This window comes from Oncorhynchus nerka, linkage group LG25 (assembly GCF_034236695.1).
Source record: "Oncorhynchus nerka isolate Pitt River linkage group LG25, Oner_Uvic_2.0, whole genome shotgun sequence".
NCBI lineage: Eukaryota > Metazoa > Chordata > Actinopteri > Salmoniformes > Salmonidae > Oncorhynchus > Oncorhynchus nerka.
In genome coordinates this window covers 27643150-27661791 of record NC_088420.1, presented here as the reverse complement: position 1 = coordinate 27661791, position 18642 = coordinate 27643150, and the positions used below count along the sequence as shown (strand labels likewise).

General features: G+C 41.3%; 1 protein-coding gene across 2 annotated transcripts in view; it reads right to left on the bottom strand.

Annotated features, from left to right (window-relative positions):
* Window positions 1–17866, bottom strand: part of LOC115109313 (NEDD4-like E3 ubiquitin-protein ligase WWP2) — a 43439-nt gene extending 25573 nt beyond the window's left edge. For both annotated transcript variants that reach the window (XM_029634090.2, XM_029634091.2), the window contains exons 1-5: window positions 17780–17866; window positions 4553–4634; window positions 3637–3790; window positions 3339–3460; window positions 2872–3009 (exon numbers count right to left, since the gene is read on the bottom strand). In XM_029634090.2, coding sequence (XP_029489950.1) covers window positions 2872–3009; window positions 3339–3460; window positions 3637–3790; window positions 4553–4622 — 484 coding nt within the window. In that variant the 5' untranslated portion in view covers window positions 4623–4634; window positions 17780–17866. The remainder of the gene's footprint in view (window positions 1–2871; window positions 3010–3338; window positions 3461–3636; window positions 3791–4552; window positions 4635–17779) is intronic.
* Window positions 17867–18642: the final 776 nt, after the last annotated feature.

Sequence of the window (18642 nt, the reverse complement as noted above, 5' to 3'; positions counted from 1 at the left end):
TAGTAACCAAAAAAGGTGTTCAACAAATCCAAATATATTTTATATTTGAGATTCTTCAAAGTAACCACCCTTTGCCTTGATGACAGCTTTGCACACTCTTGGAATTCTCTCAACCAGCTTCACCTGAAATGCTTTTTGAACATTCTTGAAGGAGTTCCCACAAATGCTGAGCATTTGTTGGCTGCTTTTCCTTCACTCTGCGGTCCAACTCACCCAAAATCATCTCAATTGGGTTGAGGCCAGGGGATTGTGGAGGCCTGATCATCTGATGAAGCCCTCCAACACTCTCCTTCTTGATTAAATAGCCCTTACACAGCCTGTAGGTGTGTTGGGTCATTGTCCTGTTGAAAAACAAATTATAGTGCGACTAAGTACAAACCAAACGGGATGGCGTATCGCTGCAGAATGCTGTGGTAGCCATGCTGATTAATGTGCCTTCTAAATGACAGTGACACTCACAGTGTCACCAGCAAAGCACCCCCACACCTCCTCCTCCATGCTTCACGGTGGGAACCACACATGCAGAGATCATCCGTTCACATACTCTGCGTCTCACAAAGCCACGACGGCTGGAACCAAAAATCTCAAATTTGGACTCATCAGACCAAAGGACAGATTTTATTTACTGGTCTAATGTCCATTGCGTGTGTTTCTTGGCCCAAGCAAGTCTCTTCTTCTTATTGGTGTCCTTTAGTAGTGGTTTCTTTGCAAAAATTCGACCATGATTCCTGCAGTCTCCTCTGAGCAGTTGATGTTGAAATTGTGTCTGTTACATGAACTCTATGAAGCATTTATTTGGGCTGCAATTTCTGAGGCTGGTAACTATAATGAACTTTTCCTCTACAGCAGAGGTAACTATTGGTCTTCCTTTCCTGTGGCGGTCCTCATGAGAGCCAGGTTCATCATAGCGCTTGATGGTTTTGCAACTGCACTTGAAGAAACTTTAAAAGTTCTTGAAATGTTCCGCATTGACTGACCTTAATTTCTTAAAGTAATGATGGACTATTGTTTCTCTTTGCTTATTTGAGTTGTTCTTGCCATAATATGGACTTGGTCTTGTACCAAATAGGGCCATCTTCTGTATACCACCCCTACCTTGTCACAACACAAGTGATTGGCTCAAACGCATTAAGAAGGAAAGAAATTCCACAAATTAACTTTTAACAAGGCACACCTGTTAATTGAAATGAATTCCACGTGACTTCCTCATGAAGCTGGTTGAGAGAATGCCAAGAGTGTGCAAAGCTGTCATCAAGGCAAATGGTGGCTACTTTGAAGAATCTCAAATATAAAACGCATTTTGATTTGTTTAACACTTATTTGGTTACTACATGATTCCATGTGTGTTATTTTATAGTTTTGGTGTCTTCACTAGAAAATAGCAAAAATAAAGAAAAACCCTTGAATGAGTAGGTGTGTCCAAACTTTGACTGGTACTGTTTAAACACACAAAGATACACATTTATGAACCATACGCTCAGAAACCCAACCCTGACTTGTGCTGTGTTCATTCACTAGGAAACACTCTGGCTCTGTGATTCGGAATGAAAAGGCTTGTGTGTTATTTCATACACAGATGAGAGATGCATGAACTGAGAAATTCAAGCCACCTCTATAAGTCAGTTTAATGTGTTGTTATTCATTAAAAACACCACGTTTAACAAACTCAAGAGGCAAGTCCAATCTTTGTCTCACAAAAGTATATTTGTCTGCTGTTTGTAAACAGAAGACACTGCTGCACTGTTTGGGTGGGCTTTTTTACCACTCATTTGTATACATGCAGTAAAGTGTTCACAACATAAAAAGACCTGTCACTGTCGTTAACCCTATCTGTCCCGAAAACACAGCAAAAATCTGCTTCAAAATCAGACTTTCATTTATATGCATGTCCAGTCCTTACATTTAGCCTCACAATGAAGTGTTTGGCCATTTTCTTTTCAGGACAAGTATGAACAAATTAATTTCACAAACAGTCACAATAATAAAAAATAAAGGTCAGACAAAGCAAAAACGTGATAAAAATGACTTTATATGAATGCTGAAAGTACAGAAATGGTTCGCTCAGTGGGAAATTAATATCCAACGAGTCCTTGACAACTGTGTCGTGTTTGTGACAGAAACAATGTGATCTTATTACAGTATTACAGACACTACGTCCTGGGATTTCCTATGATCTTCTATGTAGAAGAACCCCTTACCTTCTAATGACTCTTGTGTTGCTTTAGAGCAAAACATGTTACATGTGTGTGTTTGTGAGAGATCTCAGGTTTGAGATCTCTTTTAATAGTTTGCAGCTCAAACCATTTGGACTTTACAGAGGTTTTTATAAAAAGATCCAGCCCGGGCCCCTTCAGGATCCGCCCTTGTCTCACAAACAACGCTCTAGCTAAGCCCTCATTAATCACACAGACTAATTGTTGGTCTAGACGAATTCAATAGTACAACCCAGAAGTCTGTAGCTCAAACTCAATGTTTTAAAGGGGTTACAAGTCCAAAACGTGCCAGCGTCATGGTGAGACTAAAGAGTTACCAGCTAATTATGTTTCTGTGTTCACAAGTTATAGTGGATATTTAGCAATAGTATCAACTAGGTCTACGTGCAAATTTGGAAAGTTGTAATTGTCAAATAGCCACATAAAACTCATCACAAAGTACACTCTTTGCCGTTCTCCAAATGAGCCCTGCACTTCTTGCTTGGGTGGAGTCTGAAAAGCATAAGTCACTAACTGTAAAGTGAGTGAATATATACCAGAGAGCAAGATAGAGAATACGAGAAAGAAAGTGTGTGGGAAGATTTTGTTTGCATTAAAAAAAGAGTGTGCACTCTTTTCTAAGTGTTAATGTGTGTGTGTGTTGCAAGGCGGGACTCACTGTCTGTTGCTGTGCTGCCATTGGGCAAAGATCCCAGATCAACAACCAGGCCGTCCAGACAGACGTTCAGCTCGCCTCCAGCTACAAGTGAGCCTTTGTTCTCGGTCTGCAAGACCAGACTGAGCTGCAGATTCTCCACTGGAGGGTTAGGGGGAAGTGTGGGATGGAAGGAAGGAAAACGAAATAGAAAGAAAATTAAGGATTTGGGAAAAGTAAGATAGATGATAAGAGATAGGTCACTGCTCTTCAATAACCTATCAACTGCGTATAGAAAACCAAAGTTCTTTCTCTGACATGTTTGTAAAAAAAATTAAAGACTTACACAATTTTAAACTTGATCTTGCAGTTCGGTGGAAGGTAACCCCAAATATTTTAAAGTAGATAGAATACTACAGTAGCATGACTGGGAGTCCTGCTAACTATCCATGGACAATGGCCTACATAAAAATACACTTTTATTGTCTTACTCTTGCCATCATGTGTACGCAGAGTGTCAAGCAGGTCAATGGTGGCAGTCCCTAGTAACTCCTTCCTCAAAGTGTGGCAGCTCCACAGCTTAAGATCTAACCGGCTCTGAGGCGTCACATTCCTACACAAGTCATAATCAGATACACAGTCAAATAGGCCTACATTACACACACACACACACACACACACACACACACACACACACACACACACACACACACACAGACACACAGACACACTAAACAATATACAAGCATCAACAACAGAGTAAGTGAGGTTGAGATTAGGTGGGCTCACAGGGTGAGGTCCTCATTCCACTGTAGCTCAAGGTGTCCAGTTCGTTTGCCCGTTTTCTTGGTTTCACTAGTCAGGCCATCTGCAGTCACCTCCACAAAAGAGCTGAGTCTGGAGCGGGTGGGCAGCTTGGGTGACTGAGGCTTTGCTGAGACCACTTTGTGAAGAAGAAAAAAACAAAACAATTGTTGAACATATAGCAAAATACAAAAAAGACTACTGTGGTACACCAACTCCAGCCAATCCCTAACCTACAGTTTGTAATACAAATACTTATTACAGCTACTCTGGATTTGTAACTGTATGACAAGCAAACACTAAAATGCAAATGCCGCCCTCTAGCTGTCACAGGCAAACAGGGTGGTAGTTTAGGCACAGTGTACTTCTGTTCATAAATGTGCTGTTGATTGCTCCATATTAATGTGATATTCACTTGGCCAGCGAAATGTCAAACCTTTCTGGCTACCGTGGCTATCCATGTCAAAATTAACATAGAACTGAATTACATATCCGCTCAGGAAAACGTGGGCCGAATAACTGTTAGGATACTGCTGAATCTTTTCAACAGGGAGGACAGACCTGAAATGTTCCAATTATTTAAAACTGTCAAGGTGAATTAAACTTGTTTCATTTGATCTTATACAAGTGGGGGAGTGAGTGATGGGTGACAGCATAGTAGTGCATGCAATATTAACTGAGGAAAAGAGAGAGGAAAGGGAGTAATAAAGTGCAGGGAGAACAAATGGAAAAGTGGAATAACAATGGAGGCTGAAAAATGAAAGTGGGACAATAATTGCTTGGGGTGGTTCAGGTTGTCATGAGTTTAAGAGAAATGCACACAGACACAGGGAAGAGGGTGAGTATTAGAGTAGGTTACAAGAGCAGGTGATAGATGAGAGGAATTAAAAGCTGCTTATACCTTTCAAGGTCAACTGTGATTTCTCTGTGGTCTGGACATTGCCGGGTCTTGTCACACTGGCTGCTGCCATGACATCACAGCCCTGAGAAAGACACAGGCACAATCTAAGAACACACATAACTGACATGACACAGCAAACTCCGAAGTGAATCACTCACTGCAATACATAAAAATAGCTATCTATCTATTTCCCGTGTAACCTCCTTTCCAACATACACAGTGGACCACAACATAACAGTGGAGGCTCCTCAGAGGAAGGGGAGGACTATCCTTCTGTGAATTTCAAAAAATAAAAATTGTATTGATAACATTGAAAAAGTTATCCTTTTCAGATAAAGATGGACTAAATATATTCACATCACCATATAATTTATTAAAACACATTGTTCTGTAATGAAGGACCTACAGTAACCTCAGCAACACTCTGTAGGGTAGCACCATGGTGTAGCTGGAGGACAACAAGCTTCCGCCCTCCTCTTGGTATATTGGCTTCAATACAAAACCTAGGAGGCTCTTGGTTCTTACCGCCTTCAATTGACTTACACAGTAATTATGACAACTTCCGGAGGATGTCCTCCAACATATTAGAGCTCTTGCAGCATGAACTGACATGTTGTCCACCCGATCAAAGGATCAGAGAATGAATCCTGCACTGAAAGCATAAGCTACAGCTAGCTAGGAGTGCAGTGCATAAAATGTGGTGAGTAGTTGACTCCAAGAGATTAAGACAATAGTTGAACAGTTTTCAACAAATTCACTTATTCAAAAATTAAGGAGAAGCAAGAGATAGAGAGTCATTTTCTTTCACTTTCAGTTTCTCTTACTTAGCTAGCAAAATGCAGCTGGCCAGTTTAGTTACTCAAACACCTGGCTCAAACAGAGGGATGCTATGTTAGCTAGCTGGCTATGACTATCCAACACAACACTGGAACTCTTCCAAGTAATAGGTAAGCTTTAGGTTTAACAAATGTATTGCCACCGGTGCCCGCCGGTGTAACTGCTTAATGACTATACACTGTAATGTTACTGCATGATTGTAGCAAGTTTACTAACACATTAGTTCTATTAGCTATATTGACTAAAACGTTACTTTAGCTAATATGGGGACAACGACGTAGGCTGTGTGTAGCAGTTATGACATGGTTTGGCTTGGAAAGGTTTTTTCGCTAGGTCACATACAGCTGATGTGTTGTTCATTGAAGTCCACAAACGAAGGGAATAGGTGAGAGGAGGAGAGTGCATAGAGGCGAGAAGGAATACAACGTGGCTGCTATGAAAGTGAACTGTGTTTATGCGTGATCAGGGGTGTATTCATTCCACTGATTCTGTTGAAAAACATTTCTCAAACGGAAGCGAACAAAGCAGGGATAAAAAATACCTGAATTTGTCTCGTTTGCAAATGTTGGACTAATGATTACACCCTATATCAGCTAGATGCAGGCAAGAGTGTGCAAGGTGGTATTGAATGCATGTATTTAACTAGGCAAGTCAGTTAATTAAGAACAAATTCTTATTTTACAATGATGGCCTACCCCGGCCAAACCCTCCCTTAACCCAGACGATGCTGGGACAATTGTGTGCCGCCTTATGGGACTCCCAATCACAGCCGGTTGTGATACAGCCCGGGATCGAACCAGGGTCTGTAGTGATGCTTCTTGCACTGAGACGCAGTGCCTTAGACCTGTGTGCACCTACGTTGTCAACTGTCATTCATAGGCTAGGATGTAGCAACCTCATGATGGGTATAGGGAAAATTTGATTATCAAATCAAATTTTATTTGTAACATGCGCCTAATAAAACAGGTGAAGACCTTACAGTGAAATGCTTACTTACAAGCCCTAACCAACAACGCAGTTAAACAAAATATATGTAAAAACATACTTTAAAAAAACAATTAACAAAAACAAACAAAAAATTCAAGATCAGCAGTAAAATAACAATAGCGAGGCTATATACAGGGGGTACCAGGCAGTGGCAATGTGCGGGGGCACCGGTTAGTTGAGGTAATTGTAATATGTACATGTAGGTAGAGTTATTAAAGTGACTATGCATAAAAAATAACAGAGAGTAGCAGCAGTGTAAAAAGGGGGAGTAGCCATTTGATTAGATGTTCAGGAGTCTTATGGATTGGGGGTAGAACCTGTTTAGAAGCCTCTTGGACTTAAGACTTTGCGCTCCAGGACCGCTTGCCATGCGGAAGAAGAGAGAACAGTCTATGACTAGGGTGGCTGGAGTCTTTGACAATTTTTAGGGCCTTCCTCTGACACCGCCTGGTATAGAGGTCCTAAATGGCAGGAAGCAAGGCACCAGTGATGTACTGGGCTGCATGCACTACCCTCTGTAGTGCCTTGTGGTCAGAGGCCGAGCAGTTGCCATACCAGGCAGTGATGCTCTCGATGGTGCAGCTGTAGAACCTTTTGAGGATCTGAGGACCCATGCCAAATCGTTTCAATCTTCTCCTGAGGGGGAATAGGTTTTGTTGTGCCCTCTTTCTGACTGTCTTGGTGTGTTAAGACTAGGGTTGCAAAGGGTCGGAAACTTTCCGGTTAATTTCTTGAATTTTTCCGGAAATTTTCCATGGGAAGTTAAGCCCGGAAATTTGGGGAATTTTGCTTAAATTCTTTAAAAAGTTAGCTTATAACAGTGAACCTTTTTGTGGGATACACATAAGTCAATTTTATGTATTGCGGCATATTTTGGTTAAACTATACCCAATTCAATGGAATTGCAACAATCTGCATGCACAGTGCATTCTTCCATCACATGTACAGCTGATCTAATGAGATGCTATTGAGCCCACACTACTACACTGTCTGAGCCAAGGACTACATGCTTTCTGGTAAGTTTTGATTACAATACTGGGTGGGGTGAGTATATTTTACATGACATACATAATTTTTTGATAACTAGTAAATAGTAGCCTACAGCATAGTGTTTAAATAATTTATAATTTGTTAAAAAATTCTGCTCTTTAGTTTTTGCAACCATGTGAGTTTTAGCTTGCTTGAGACTGCTAACTGAGGAGTGTCAATTCACCCGTTTCCATACATGTTTAATTTAAAAAAAAATCTTACAAAGGAGTTGTTTAATCTAACTGCACATGGAATTGTATTTTAGGTTTTTTTACTCATTTTTTCCCAATCTTTAAAGAAGAATTCCAGGGCACTCTGATGTGTGGAGACATTTCACTGCTGCTAAGGTAGAAGGAAAAGCTGTGTACATTTGCAAATACGGCGCAAAATCATATGCTAAGAATGCAACAAAGATGCAGAATCATCTGGCCAAGTGCATAAAGTTCCCTCGGTACTCACAACAAGCAACCTCTGACAAAAGTCCCTCTACTTCTATTCGAGGTGAAAATTATGAATCCTTATCGATAGCAACAGCTCATTGTCCTCCTGGAATCAATAGTTTTTTTTTACTCAATGGCGGAACATAAGAGAAATACTGATGAACGTCTTGCTCAAGCTGTGAATGCAACTGGTTCACCTCTGATGCTCACAGGCAATGTGTATTGGAAGAGATTTCTGAATGTTCTTCGCCCAGCATACAGCCCTCCAACCAGACATACTTTATCTACTAATTTGTTGGATGCAGAGTTCAACAGAGTTCAAGTGAAGGTCAAGCAAATCATAGAGAAAGCAGACTGTATTGCAATCATCTCTGATGGGTGGTTGAATGTTCGTGGGCAAGGAATAATTAACTACATCATCGCCACCCCTCAACCAGTATTCTACAAGAGCACAGACACAAAGGACAACAGACACACCGGTCTCTACATTGCAGATGAGCTGAAGGCAGTCATCAATGACCTTAGACCATAGAAGATATTTGCACTGGTGACAGACAATTCTGCAAACATGAAGGCTGCTTGGTCAAAAGTCACACCCCACCCAATGTCTGTGCTGCTTGTGCATTGAATCTGCTCCTCAAGGACATCATGGCACTGAAAACAACAGATACACTCTACAAGAGAGCCAAGGAAATGGTTATGCATGTGAAGGGTCATCAAGTTATAGCAGCAACCTACTTCTCCAAGCAAAATGAGAAGAAGCTGCCCAGCAACACCTGTTGGGATGGTGTGGTCATCATGATTGACAGTCTCCTGGAAGTGAAGGAGTCTCTCCAAGAAATGGCAATATCAGTCTGCCAATATGGACAGCCTCATCAAGAAGATCCTCCTGGATGATGTATTTTGGGAGAGTGGTAAGCAGCCTGAAACCTATAGCAGTAGCCATTACACGGATTGCGGGAGACAATGAAATCCTGTCTGATGTTCAGACTCTGCTTGTAGATGTAAGAGAAGAAATCCGTACTGCCCTGCCCACATCACTATTGCTCCAAGCAGAGGAAACTGCAGTTCTGAAATACATGAAAAAGTGTGAAGACTGCCTGAAGCCCATACACGCCGCAGCGTACATGTTGGACACCAAGTATGCTGGCAAGAGCATCCTGTCTGGTGCAGAGATCAACAAGGCCTGTGGTGTCATCACTACTGTGTCTCGCCACCTTGGCCTGGATGACGGCAAGGTTCTTGGCAGTCTGGCGAAGTACACTTCCAAGTAAGGGCTTTGGAATGGAGATGCAATATGGCAGTCGTGCCAACATATCTCATCAGCCACCTGGTGGAAGGGACTTTGTGGATCTGTGGCTCTTTCCCCTGTTGCCTTCATCATCCTCCAAATCCCACCAACATCAGCCACCTCAGAGTGCAAAATGTCCTTGTTTGGGAACACACACACCAAAGCACGCAACAGGCTGACCAATACAAGGGATGAACATTTGGTGGCCATCTGGGCAAATTTGAGGCTTCTTGAGCCTGACAACAAGTCATCCTCAACAAGGTTGGAAAGTGACAGTGAAGATGAGGCCTCTGAGTCTGATGTTCAAAAAGTGGAAATTTTGGAGGTCCAGGGAGAAGAAATGGAAGCCCGAGAGGAAGACAACCATAGCCTTAGCTTCTAGACTATAACTTTACAGATTCTGGGAGATGCGATGGATTATTGGGGATCATTCAATATTCCCTTTCTTTTGTTGTTCAGTGAAATCATCCCATATGAAGAGTCAACTCATTTAATTAAAGTTCAATTTGTAACTATATAGTTTTTAAAATTTCTATTGGAAGGATTTAATCATTTGCAACTATGTCTACTTATGATTTTTTAAATGTAACCTTTATTTACAGTTGAAGTTTACATACACCTTAGCCAACTACATTTAAACTCAGTTTTTCACAATTCCTGACATTTAAATCTTAGTGAAAATTCCCTGTCTTAGGTCAGTTAGAATCACCACTTTATTTGAAGAATGTGAAATGTCAGAATAATAGTAGAGAGAGTGATTTATTTCAGTTTTTATTTCTTTCATAACATTCCCAGTGGGTCAGAAGTTTACATATACTCATTAGTATTTCGTAGCATTGCCTTTAAAATTGTTCAACTTGAGACAAACGTTTTGGGTAGTCTTCCACAAGCTTCCCACAATAAGTTGGGTGAATTTTGGCCCATTCCGCCTGACAGAGCTGGTGTAACTGAGTCAGGTTTGTAGGTTTCCTTGCTCGCACACGCTTTTTCAGTTCTGCCCACAAATTTTCAACGGGATTGATTGTCAGGGCTTTGTGACGGCCACTCCAATACCTTGCCTTTGTTGTCCTTAAAGCTTGGTCGCAAATGGGTCTTCCAAATGGACAATGACCCCAAGCATACTTCCAATGTTGTGGCAAAACGGCTTAAAGATAACCTTCTCCTTAATGCAACCGCTGTGTCAGATTTCAAAAAAGCTTTACGGTGAAAGCACACCATGCGATAATCTGAGTACAGTGCTCAGCCACCAAAACAAGCCATACAGATACCGGCCATGTTGTGGAGTCAACAAAAGTCAGAAATAGCTTTATAAATATTCACTTACCTTTGATGATCTTCATCGGAATGCACTCCCAGGAATCCCAGTTCCACAATAAATGTTTGTTTTGTTTGATAAAGTTAATCTTTATGTCCAAATACCTCCTTTTTGTTCGCACGTTTAGTTCACTAATCCAAATGCACAAAGCGTGTGCACTAAGTCCAGACGAAAAGTTTTTAAAAATTAATTAAAGTTCGTAGAAACATGTCAAACGATGTATATAATCAATCTATAGGATGTTTTTTTATCATAAATCGTCAATAATATTCCAACCGGACAATTCCGTTGTCATTAGAAAGGAAAGGGAACGGAGCTCACGGCCACGCGCCATAAACAACTCATGGCTTTCAGCTGAGCCACCTGCTTTGAGTGGTCTTATTCTCTCCCCTTTCACAATAGAAGCCTGAAACAACTTTCTAAAGACTGTTGACATCTAGTGGCAGCCTTAGGAAGTGCAATCTGACCCCATTTACACTGGATAATGGAAAGGCAATCACTTTGAAAAACTACAAATCTCAGATTTCCCACTTCATGGTTGGATTTTCTCGGGTTTTCGCCTGCCATATGAGTTATGTTATACTCATAGACATCATTCAAACAGTTTTAGAAACGTCAGAGTGTTTTCTATCCAAATCTACTAATAATATGCATATCCTAGCTTCTGGGCCTGAGTAGCAGGTAGTTTACTCTGGGCACGCTTTTCATCCGGACGTGAAAATACTGCCCTCTAGCCCAACGAGGTTAACTTCCTGACTAATGTCTTGAGATGTTGCTTCAATATATCCACATAATTTTCCATCCTCATGACGCCATCTATTTTGTGAAGTGCACCAGTCCCTCCTGCAGCAAAGCACCCCCACAACATGATGCTGCCACCCCCGTGCTTCACGGATGGGAGGTGTTCTTCGGCTTGCAAGCCGCCCCTTTTTCCTCCAAACATAATGATGGTCATTATGACCAAACAGTTCTATTTTTGTTTCATCAGACCAGAGGACATTTCTCCAAATAGTACAATCGTCGTCCCCCAGTTGCAAACCACAGTCTGGCTTTTGTATGGCAGTCTTGGAGCAGTGGCTTCTTCCTTGCTGAGCGGCCTTTCACGTTATGTCGATACTGAACTAGTTTTACTGTGGATACAGATACTTCTGTACAGGTTTCCTCAAGTATCTTCACAAGGTCCTTTGCTGTTGTTCTGGGAGTGATTTGCACTTTTCACACCAAAGTACATTCATCTCTAGGAGACAGAATGAGTCTCCTTCCTGGTCGGTATGACGGCTGCATTGTCCCATGGCATTTATACTTGCGTACTATCGTACAGATGAATGTGGTACCTTCAGGCATTTGGAAATTGCTCCCAAGGATGAACTAGACTTGTAGAGGTCTTGGCTGATTTCTTTTGATTTTCCCATGATGTCAAGCAAAGAGGCGCTGAGTTTGAAGGTAGGCCTTGAAATACATCCACGGGTACACCTCCAATTGACTCAAATTAGGTCAATTAGCCTATCAAAAGCTCCTAGAGCCATGACATTTCCTGGAATTTTCAAAGCAGTTTAAAGGCACAGTCAACTTAGTGTATGTAAACTTCTGACCCACTGAAATTGTGATACAGTGAATTATAAGTGAAATAATCTGTCTGTAAATAATTGTTGGAAAAATTAATTGTGTCATGCACAATACATTGTCAATACAATACATACACAATGTCCTAACCAATTTGCCAGAACTACAGTTCTGTGGAGTGGTTGAAAAACAAGTTTTAATGACTCCATCCTAAGTGTATATAAACTTCAGACTTCAACTGTAACTAGGCAAGTCAATTAAGAACAAATTCTTATTTAAAATGACGGCCTAGGAACAGTGTGTTAAGTGCCTTGTTCAGGGGCAGAACGGACTTTTACCTTGTCAGCTTGGTGATTCAATCTAGCAACCTTTCGGTTACTGGCTCAATGCTATAACCACTAGGCTACTTTCCACCCCTGAAAAGGTAAAAGGTTTATGTTTGTCTCTCCATATTATATGGTAAATATAGACAATGCAAAAAACATCGACATTTAAATGGTATTAATATTAATTTGCATATATTTATTTCCGTTAATTCCCATGGAAAGTTTCCAGCTCTGAATTTCCCCAAAATGTGCAACCCTAGTTTGGACCATGATAGTTTGTTGGTGATTTGGACACCAAGGAACTTGAAGATATCAACCTGCTCCACTACAGCCCCGTTGATGAGAATGGGGGCGTGCTCGGTCCTCCTTTTCCTGCAGTCCACAATCACCTCCTTTGTCTTGATCACGTTGAGGGAGAGGTTGTTGTCCTGGCACCACACGGCCAGGTCTCTGACCGTCTCGTCAGTAATCAGGCCTACCACGGTTGTGTCATCGTCAAACTTAATGGTGTTGGAGTCGTGCCTGGCCATGGAGTCATGAGTGAACAGGGAGTACAGGAGGGGACTAAGCAGGTACCCCTGAGGGGCCCCCGTGTTGAGGAGCAGCGTGGCAGATGTGTTGTTACCTACCCTTACCACCTGGGGCGGCCCGTCAAGAAGTCCAGGATCCATTTGCAGAGGGGGGTGTTTAGTTCCAGGGTCCTTAGCTTAGTGATGAGCTTTGAGGGCACTATGGTGTTGAACACTGAGCTGTAGTCAATTAATATCATTCTCACATAGGTGTTCCTTTTGTCCAGGTGGGAAAGGGCAGTGTTGAGTGCAATAGAGATTGCATCATCTGTGGATCTCTTAGGGCAGTATGCAAATTGGAGTGGGTATAGGGTTCTGTGATAATAGTGTTGATGTGAGGCATGACCAGCCTTTCAAAGCATTTCATGGTGTGCTACGGGTCGGTAGTCATTTAGGCAGGTTATCTTAGTGTTCTTGGGCACAGGCACTAACTATGATGGTCTTCTTAAAACATGTTGGTATTTCAGACTCAGGCAGGGAGAGGTTGAAAATGTCAGTGAAGACACTTTCCAGTTGGTCAGCGCATGCTCGCAGTACACGTCCTGGTAATCCGTCTGGCCCTGCGGCCTTGTGAATGTTGACCTGTTTAACCTCTTAAGTCGACCCTCTACTTTTTTGAACATTCTGTTAAAAATCGCGCAACATTTCAGCGCCCTGCTACTCATGCCAGGAATATAGTATATGCATTTGCTTAGTCTGTGTGGATAGAAAACACTCAGACGTTTATAAAACTGGTTAAATCACTGCTGTGGCTTTACCAGAACGGCATTTACATCGAAAAGCACAGGAAAAACTGATCACTGAAAATGGGAAAATATATCCATGCGCTACTTGAACCCATTGATAAAGGTGAACCACAATTAATTGACTGAGGTTGCAGTACCTACAGCTTCCACACGGTGTCTAGAGTCTTGTCATTTCCCTTCGAGTTTTTTCTTGGTCAAACACATGCAGGGCACCGTATCTCCTCAGGTCTAGGACCGGATATTTTCGTTGAGTTTCTAGCCGGACATTTTTCCAGACGGACAGCTAATGATCTTTACATCGCCTCCTGATGAATTTTATCGCTTATTAACGTTTACTAATACCTAAAGATGCATTACAAAAGTATTTCGAAGTGTTTTGTGAAAGTTTATCGTCGACTTTTGAATTTTAAAAAATGACGTTACGTTTTGAAACAATGTTTTTTTCGTTTATCACACAGTCTACATATAACGATATCTAGGCTTTATATGGACCGATTTAATCGAAATAAAGACCCAAATAGTGTTTATGGGACATCTAGGAGTGCCAACAAAGAAGATGGTGAAAGGTAATGAATGTTTTCTATTTTATTGTGCGGTTTGTGTAACGCCGAAATGCTAATTATTTTGTTTACGTCCCCTGCGGGTCTTTTGGGGTGTTACATGCTATCAGATAATAGCTTCTCATGCTTTCGCCGAAAAGCATTTTAAAAATCTGACTTGTTGCCTGGATTCACAACGAGTGTAGCTTTAATTCGATACCCTGCATGTGTATTTTAATGAACTTTTGAGTTTTAACTAATACTATTAGCATTTAGCGTAGCGCATTTGCATTTCCAGAGCTCTAGTTGGGACGCAAGCGTCCCGAGTAGAAGCAAGAGGTTAAAGGTCTTACTCACATCGGCTGCGGAGTGCGTGATCACACTATTGTCTGGAACAGCTGGTGCATAGCGGGATTTCTAATAAGGTTCCAGGTTAGAGTCCCGCTCCTTGAAAGAGGCAGCTCTACCCTTTAGCTCAGTGCAGATGTTGCCTGTAATCCATGACTTCTGGTTGGGGTATGTACTTACAGTCACTGTGGGGACGACGTCATCGATGCACTTATTGATGAAGCCAGTGACCGATGTGGTGTACTCCTCAATGCCATCGGAAGAATTGCGGAACATATTCCAGCCTGTGCTAGCAAAACAGTTCTGCAATTTAGCATCTGCTTCATCTGATCACTGTTTCATTGACCGAGTCACTGTTGCTTCCTGCTTTCATTTGAGCTTGTAAGCAGGAATCATGAGGATAGAATTAGGGTCGGATTTTCCAAATGGAGGGAGAGCTTTATACGCATCTTTGTGTGTGGAGTAAAGGTGGTTTGGATGAGGGTTTTCCTGTTTGCTTATGGCCGTATTCAGCTCATTGAGTGCGGTCTTAGTGCCAGCATTGGTCTGTGGTGGTATGTAGACAGCTACGAAAAATACAGATGACAACTCTCTAGGTAGATTAGTGTGGTCTACAGCTTATCATGAGATACTCTACCTCAGGCGAGCAAAATCTTGAGACTTCCTTAGATATCTTTCACAAGCTGTTGTTTACAAATATACATAGACTGCTACCCCTCGTCTTAGCAGAGGCTGCTGTTCTGTCCTGCCGATACAGTGTAAAACCCGCCAGCTGTATGTTGTTCATGTTGTCGTTCAGCCATGACTCAGTGAAACTTAAGATATTACGGTTTTTAATGTCCTGTTGGTGGTTTAATCTTGCTCGTAGGTCATTGATTTTATTTTCCAATGATTGCATGTTTGCCAAAAGAACAGATGGCAGTGGGGGTTTACTCGCTCGTCTATGGATTCTCAGAAGGCAGCCTGACCTCCACCTCCTTTTTCTCCATCTTCTCTTCACGCAAATAACAGGGATTTGGGCCTGTTCCCGGGAAAGCAATATGTCCTTCACGTTGGACTCTTTAAAGGAAAAAGCTACCAGTTTGTGGTGAGTAATCACTGTTCTGATGTCCAGAAGTTATTTTCGGTTATAAGAGATGGTAGCAGCAACACTATGTACAAAATAAGTTCTAAAATAAGTTACAAACAATGCAAAAAAACAAAACAAATAACACATTTTGTTAGGAGCACGTAAAACGTCAGCCACCCTCTCCGGAGCCATTCTACATGTAGTAGCCTAAACCTAGCAATGTTACATTGAACTGGGTGCTTTCACACAGGTTTGGCTCCAGAGTTAATTAAACAATTAACATCCCATCATGCTTAGGGTCATGTATAAACATTTTTCATGTTTACTACCATGGCTTTGCCCCCATAGAATGACAATGTTTCCATCCACAGGGCACGAGTGGTCACTGAATGGTTTGATGAGCATGAAAACTATGTCAAACATATGCCATGGCCGTCTCAGTCACCAGCTCCCAACCCAATTGAACACTTATCAGTCTGACTTTGTTGAGTAATAGTAAAATGCACAAGGTGCAATTTCGAAATTGGGTAGTGTGTCATCAGTTTTCCCCATCATGTCAGTCATTGCATACTTTAGAGAGATATTTATAACTTGTCAGAAATGCCCAGATCAATTAGCCCATGTCAGATGTTTTTTGACTAGATTTATTAGCCCATAGATTTTGTAGTAAAGTTTGAGTCACTTAAATATCACATGAATACACATTAGACATGGCAAATTTATTGAATTGCAATAAAATGAGCTTTGAAACAGCAACATTTGCTCTGCACCCAATGACAAAATGTGCAGAATTGCAGGAAACAAGCTTTAAACCTGCAACATTTTCTCTCTGCCAACAAGAGGGGTGTGAACAGTTTGTGTCATGAACACGCGAGAGGCATGAGTGAAAATGTTAGGGAACCCCTTCACTTTGAGATAGTCATAGGAGACAGTCGTAGCTTGAATAGTTTAGTCATATCTGGGTGTTATCACGTCCTACAATACACCTTTTCGATCCAGCATAAATGTTACCCCAAAAACAAACCGTTAACTAGACATCAGATCCGAGCCACTTGCTCCTCCGCGGACACATCACTGACAAACTGAAATGGTCCACCCACAGACAGTGTGGTGAAGAAGCCTGAAGAAATTTGGCTTGGCACCTAAAACACTCACAAACTTTTACAGATGCACAATTAAGAGCATCCTGTCAGGTATCACCGCCTGGTACGGTACCTGTACCGCACGCAACCGCAGGGCGCTCCAGACGGTGGCGGCAAACTACCTGCCCTACAGGACATCTACAGCACCCAATGTCACACAAAGGCCAAAGATCAAAGGATAACAATCACCCGAGCCACTGCCTGTTCACCCAGCTATCATCCAGAAGGCGAGGTCAGTACAGGTGCATCAAAGCTGGGACCGAGAGACTCAAAAACAGCTTCTATCTCAAGGTCACCAGACTGTTAAATAGCCATCACTAGTGCCTTAGAGGCTGCTGCCCTATATACAAAGACTTGAAACTGGCCACTGTAATAATATTTGCATAACTAATCTCATATGTATATACTGTATTCTACTGTATTTTAGTCTATGCCGCTCCAACATTGCTCATCCAAATATTTATATATTCTTAATTCCATTACTTTAGATTTGTGTGTATTGTTGTTAGGTATTGCTGCACTGTTGGAGCTAGAAACACAAGCATTTCGCTAGCCCACAATAACATCTGCTAAACACGTGTATGTGACCAATGAAAATTTAGTTGACAATTTTTTTTAATGGTAAACGAACGGAGTGACTATCTTCATTTATCCACCATCTTTGGAGTGATCCCAACAAAAGGGAACCTAAACATTTACTGCGTGTAAGATGCACAGGGTGAGACATCGCATTTGCTGATAACTACTAGCTTAATGTACATCGATTAACTGTACACATCAACAACTCAAAGTGGCTCATTGCCTCCATATTTAAATACCCTGCCCACAAAAACAAAACACGGAAGATGGTGAGCTAACGTTATAGCTCCTAGCTAGCCAACAGCTTTGTGTGGGCATAAGGACATGACAGCCACCTTTTCTCGTAAACGTAGTTAGATAAATGTGTACTATTGAAGAAATGTTTTCTACAATCCTGTTTTACTTGACATTCCTGGCAACGTATTTCGTTTATTTTCTCATAAATACCGTTTTCAGCTGTGGTCCTCTGGTACCGCTAGCTGGTTAACTTTCATTTCCGCCTACCTCAATGACGGGGTCACGTGATTCACAGTAAAAGGCTAGCGCAATGAATTGTGGTTCACAACATGCAAATACAGGTACAGTAATTTGACCGCTTTAATAAACCAAAGATAACAATGCATGTTTATTTAAAATACATTTGCACCCCTTTATCGGCAAACCTATATGTGACAAAAAGGAGAACACGTACTGGAAAGATAATCACAAATACACAAACTATCTGAAATAAAATCAAAACAATATATAAATACAATAGAAATTATCTTCCTAGAATGTTCTGACAGTTATGAAATCTCAGTAAGAGGGCAAGCACATCACAACTATCACATTTCTTATAGCTTTATAAGCTTGCCAAAGTATCAAGTACAATTCAGCTATATACTGTATTTCACTCCGTTCACACTGTGTGTGAATTCAACATGGTGTGGTTGGCCAGTAAAGAATTAACAGCACAATTCAATTGGAAGCTATACTGTATAATTCATTTTGTGCTTGAACTCAACATGGTGTGGTTTCCCAATAGTTTTCACCAGGCAGTTAGTTACCAGTAGTCTGAAAAAAGTTGGCTATGATCCATAAACCTACAGTAAACGTTGGGTGACTTGTGAACAGTGAATAAGCAGCCCTATCTTTCATGTGTGATTGAGTCACATAATGACAGGACACAGGCTCCAAAGATTCAAATTCAAAATAATTATGAATAGCTGTGGTGTATATTTTGTTGGTCTTTCAACAAAAATAAAAATAGATATTAAGGCTGTGATAACTCCCAACAAATGGACGAATCCTAAACTGGATAGTAGTCTTTC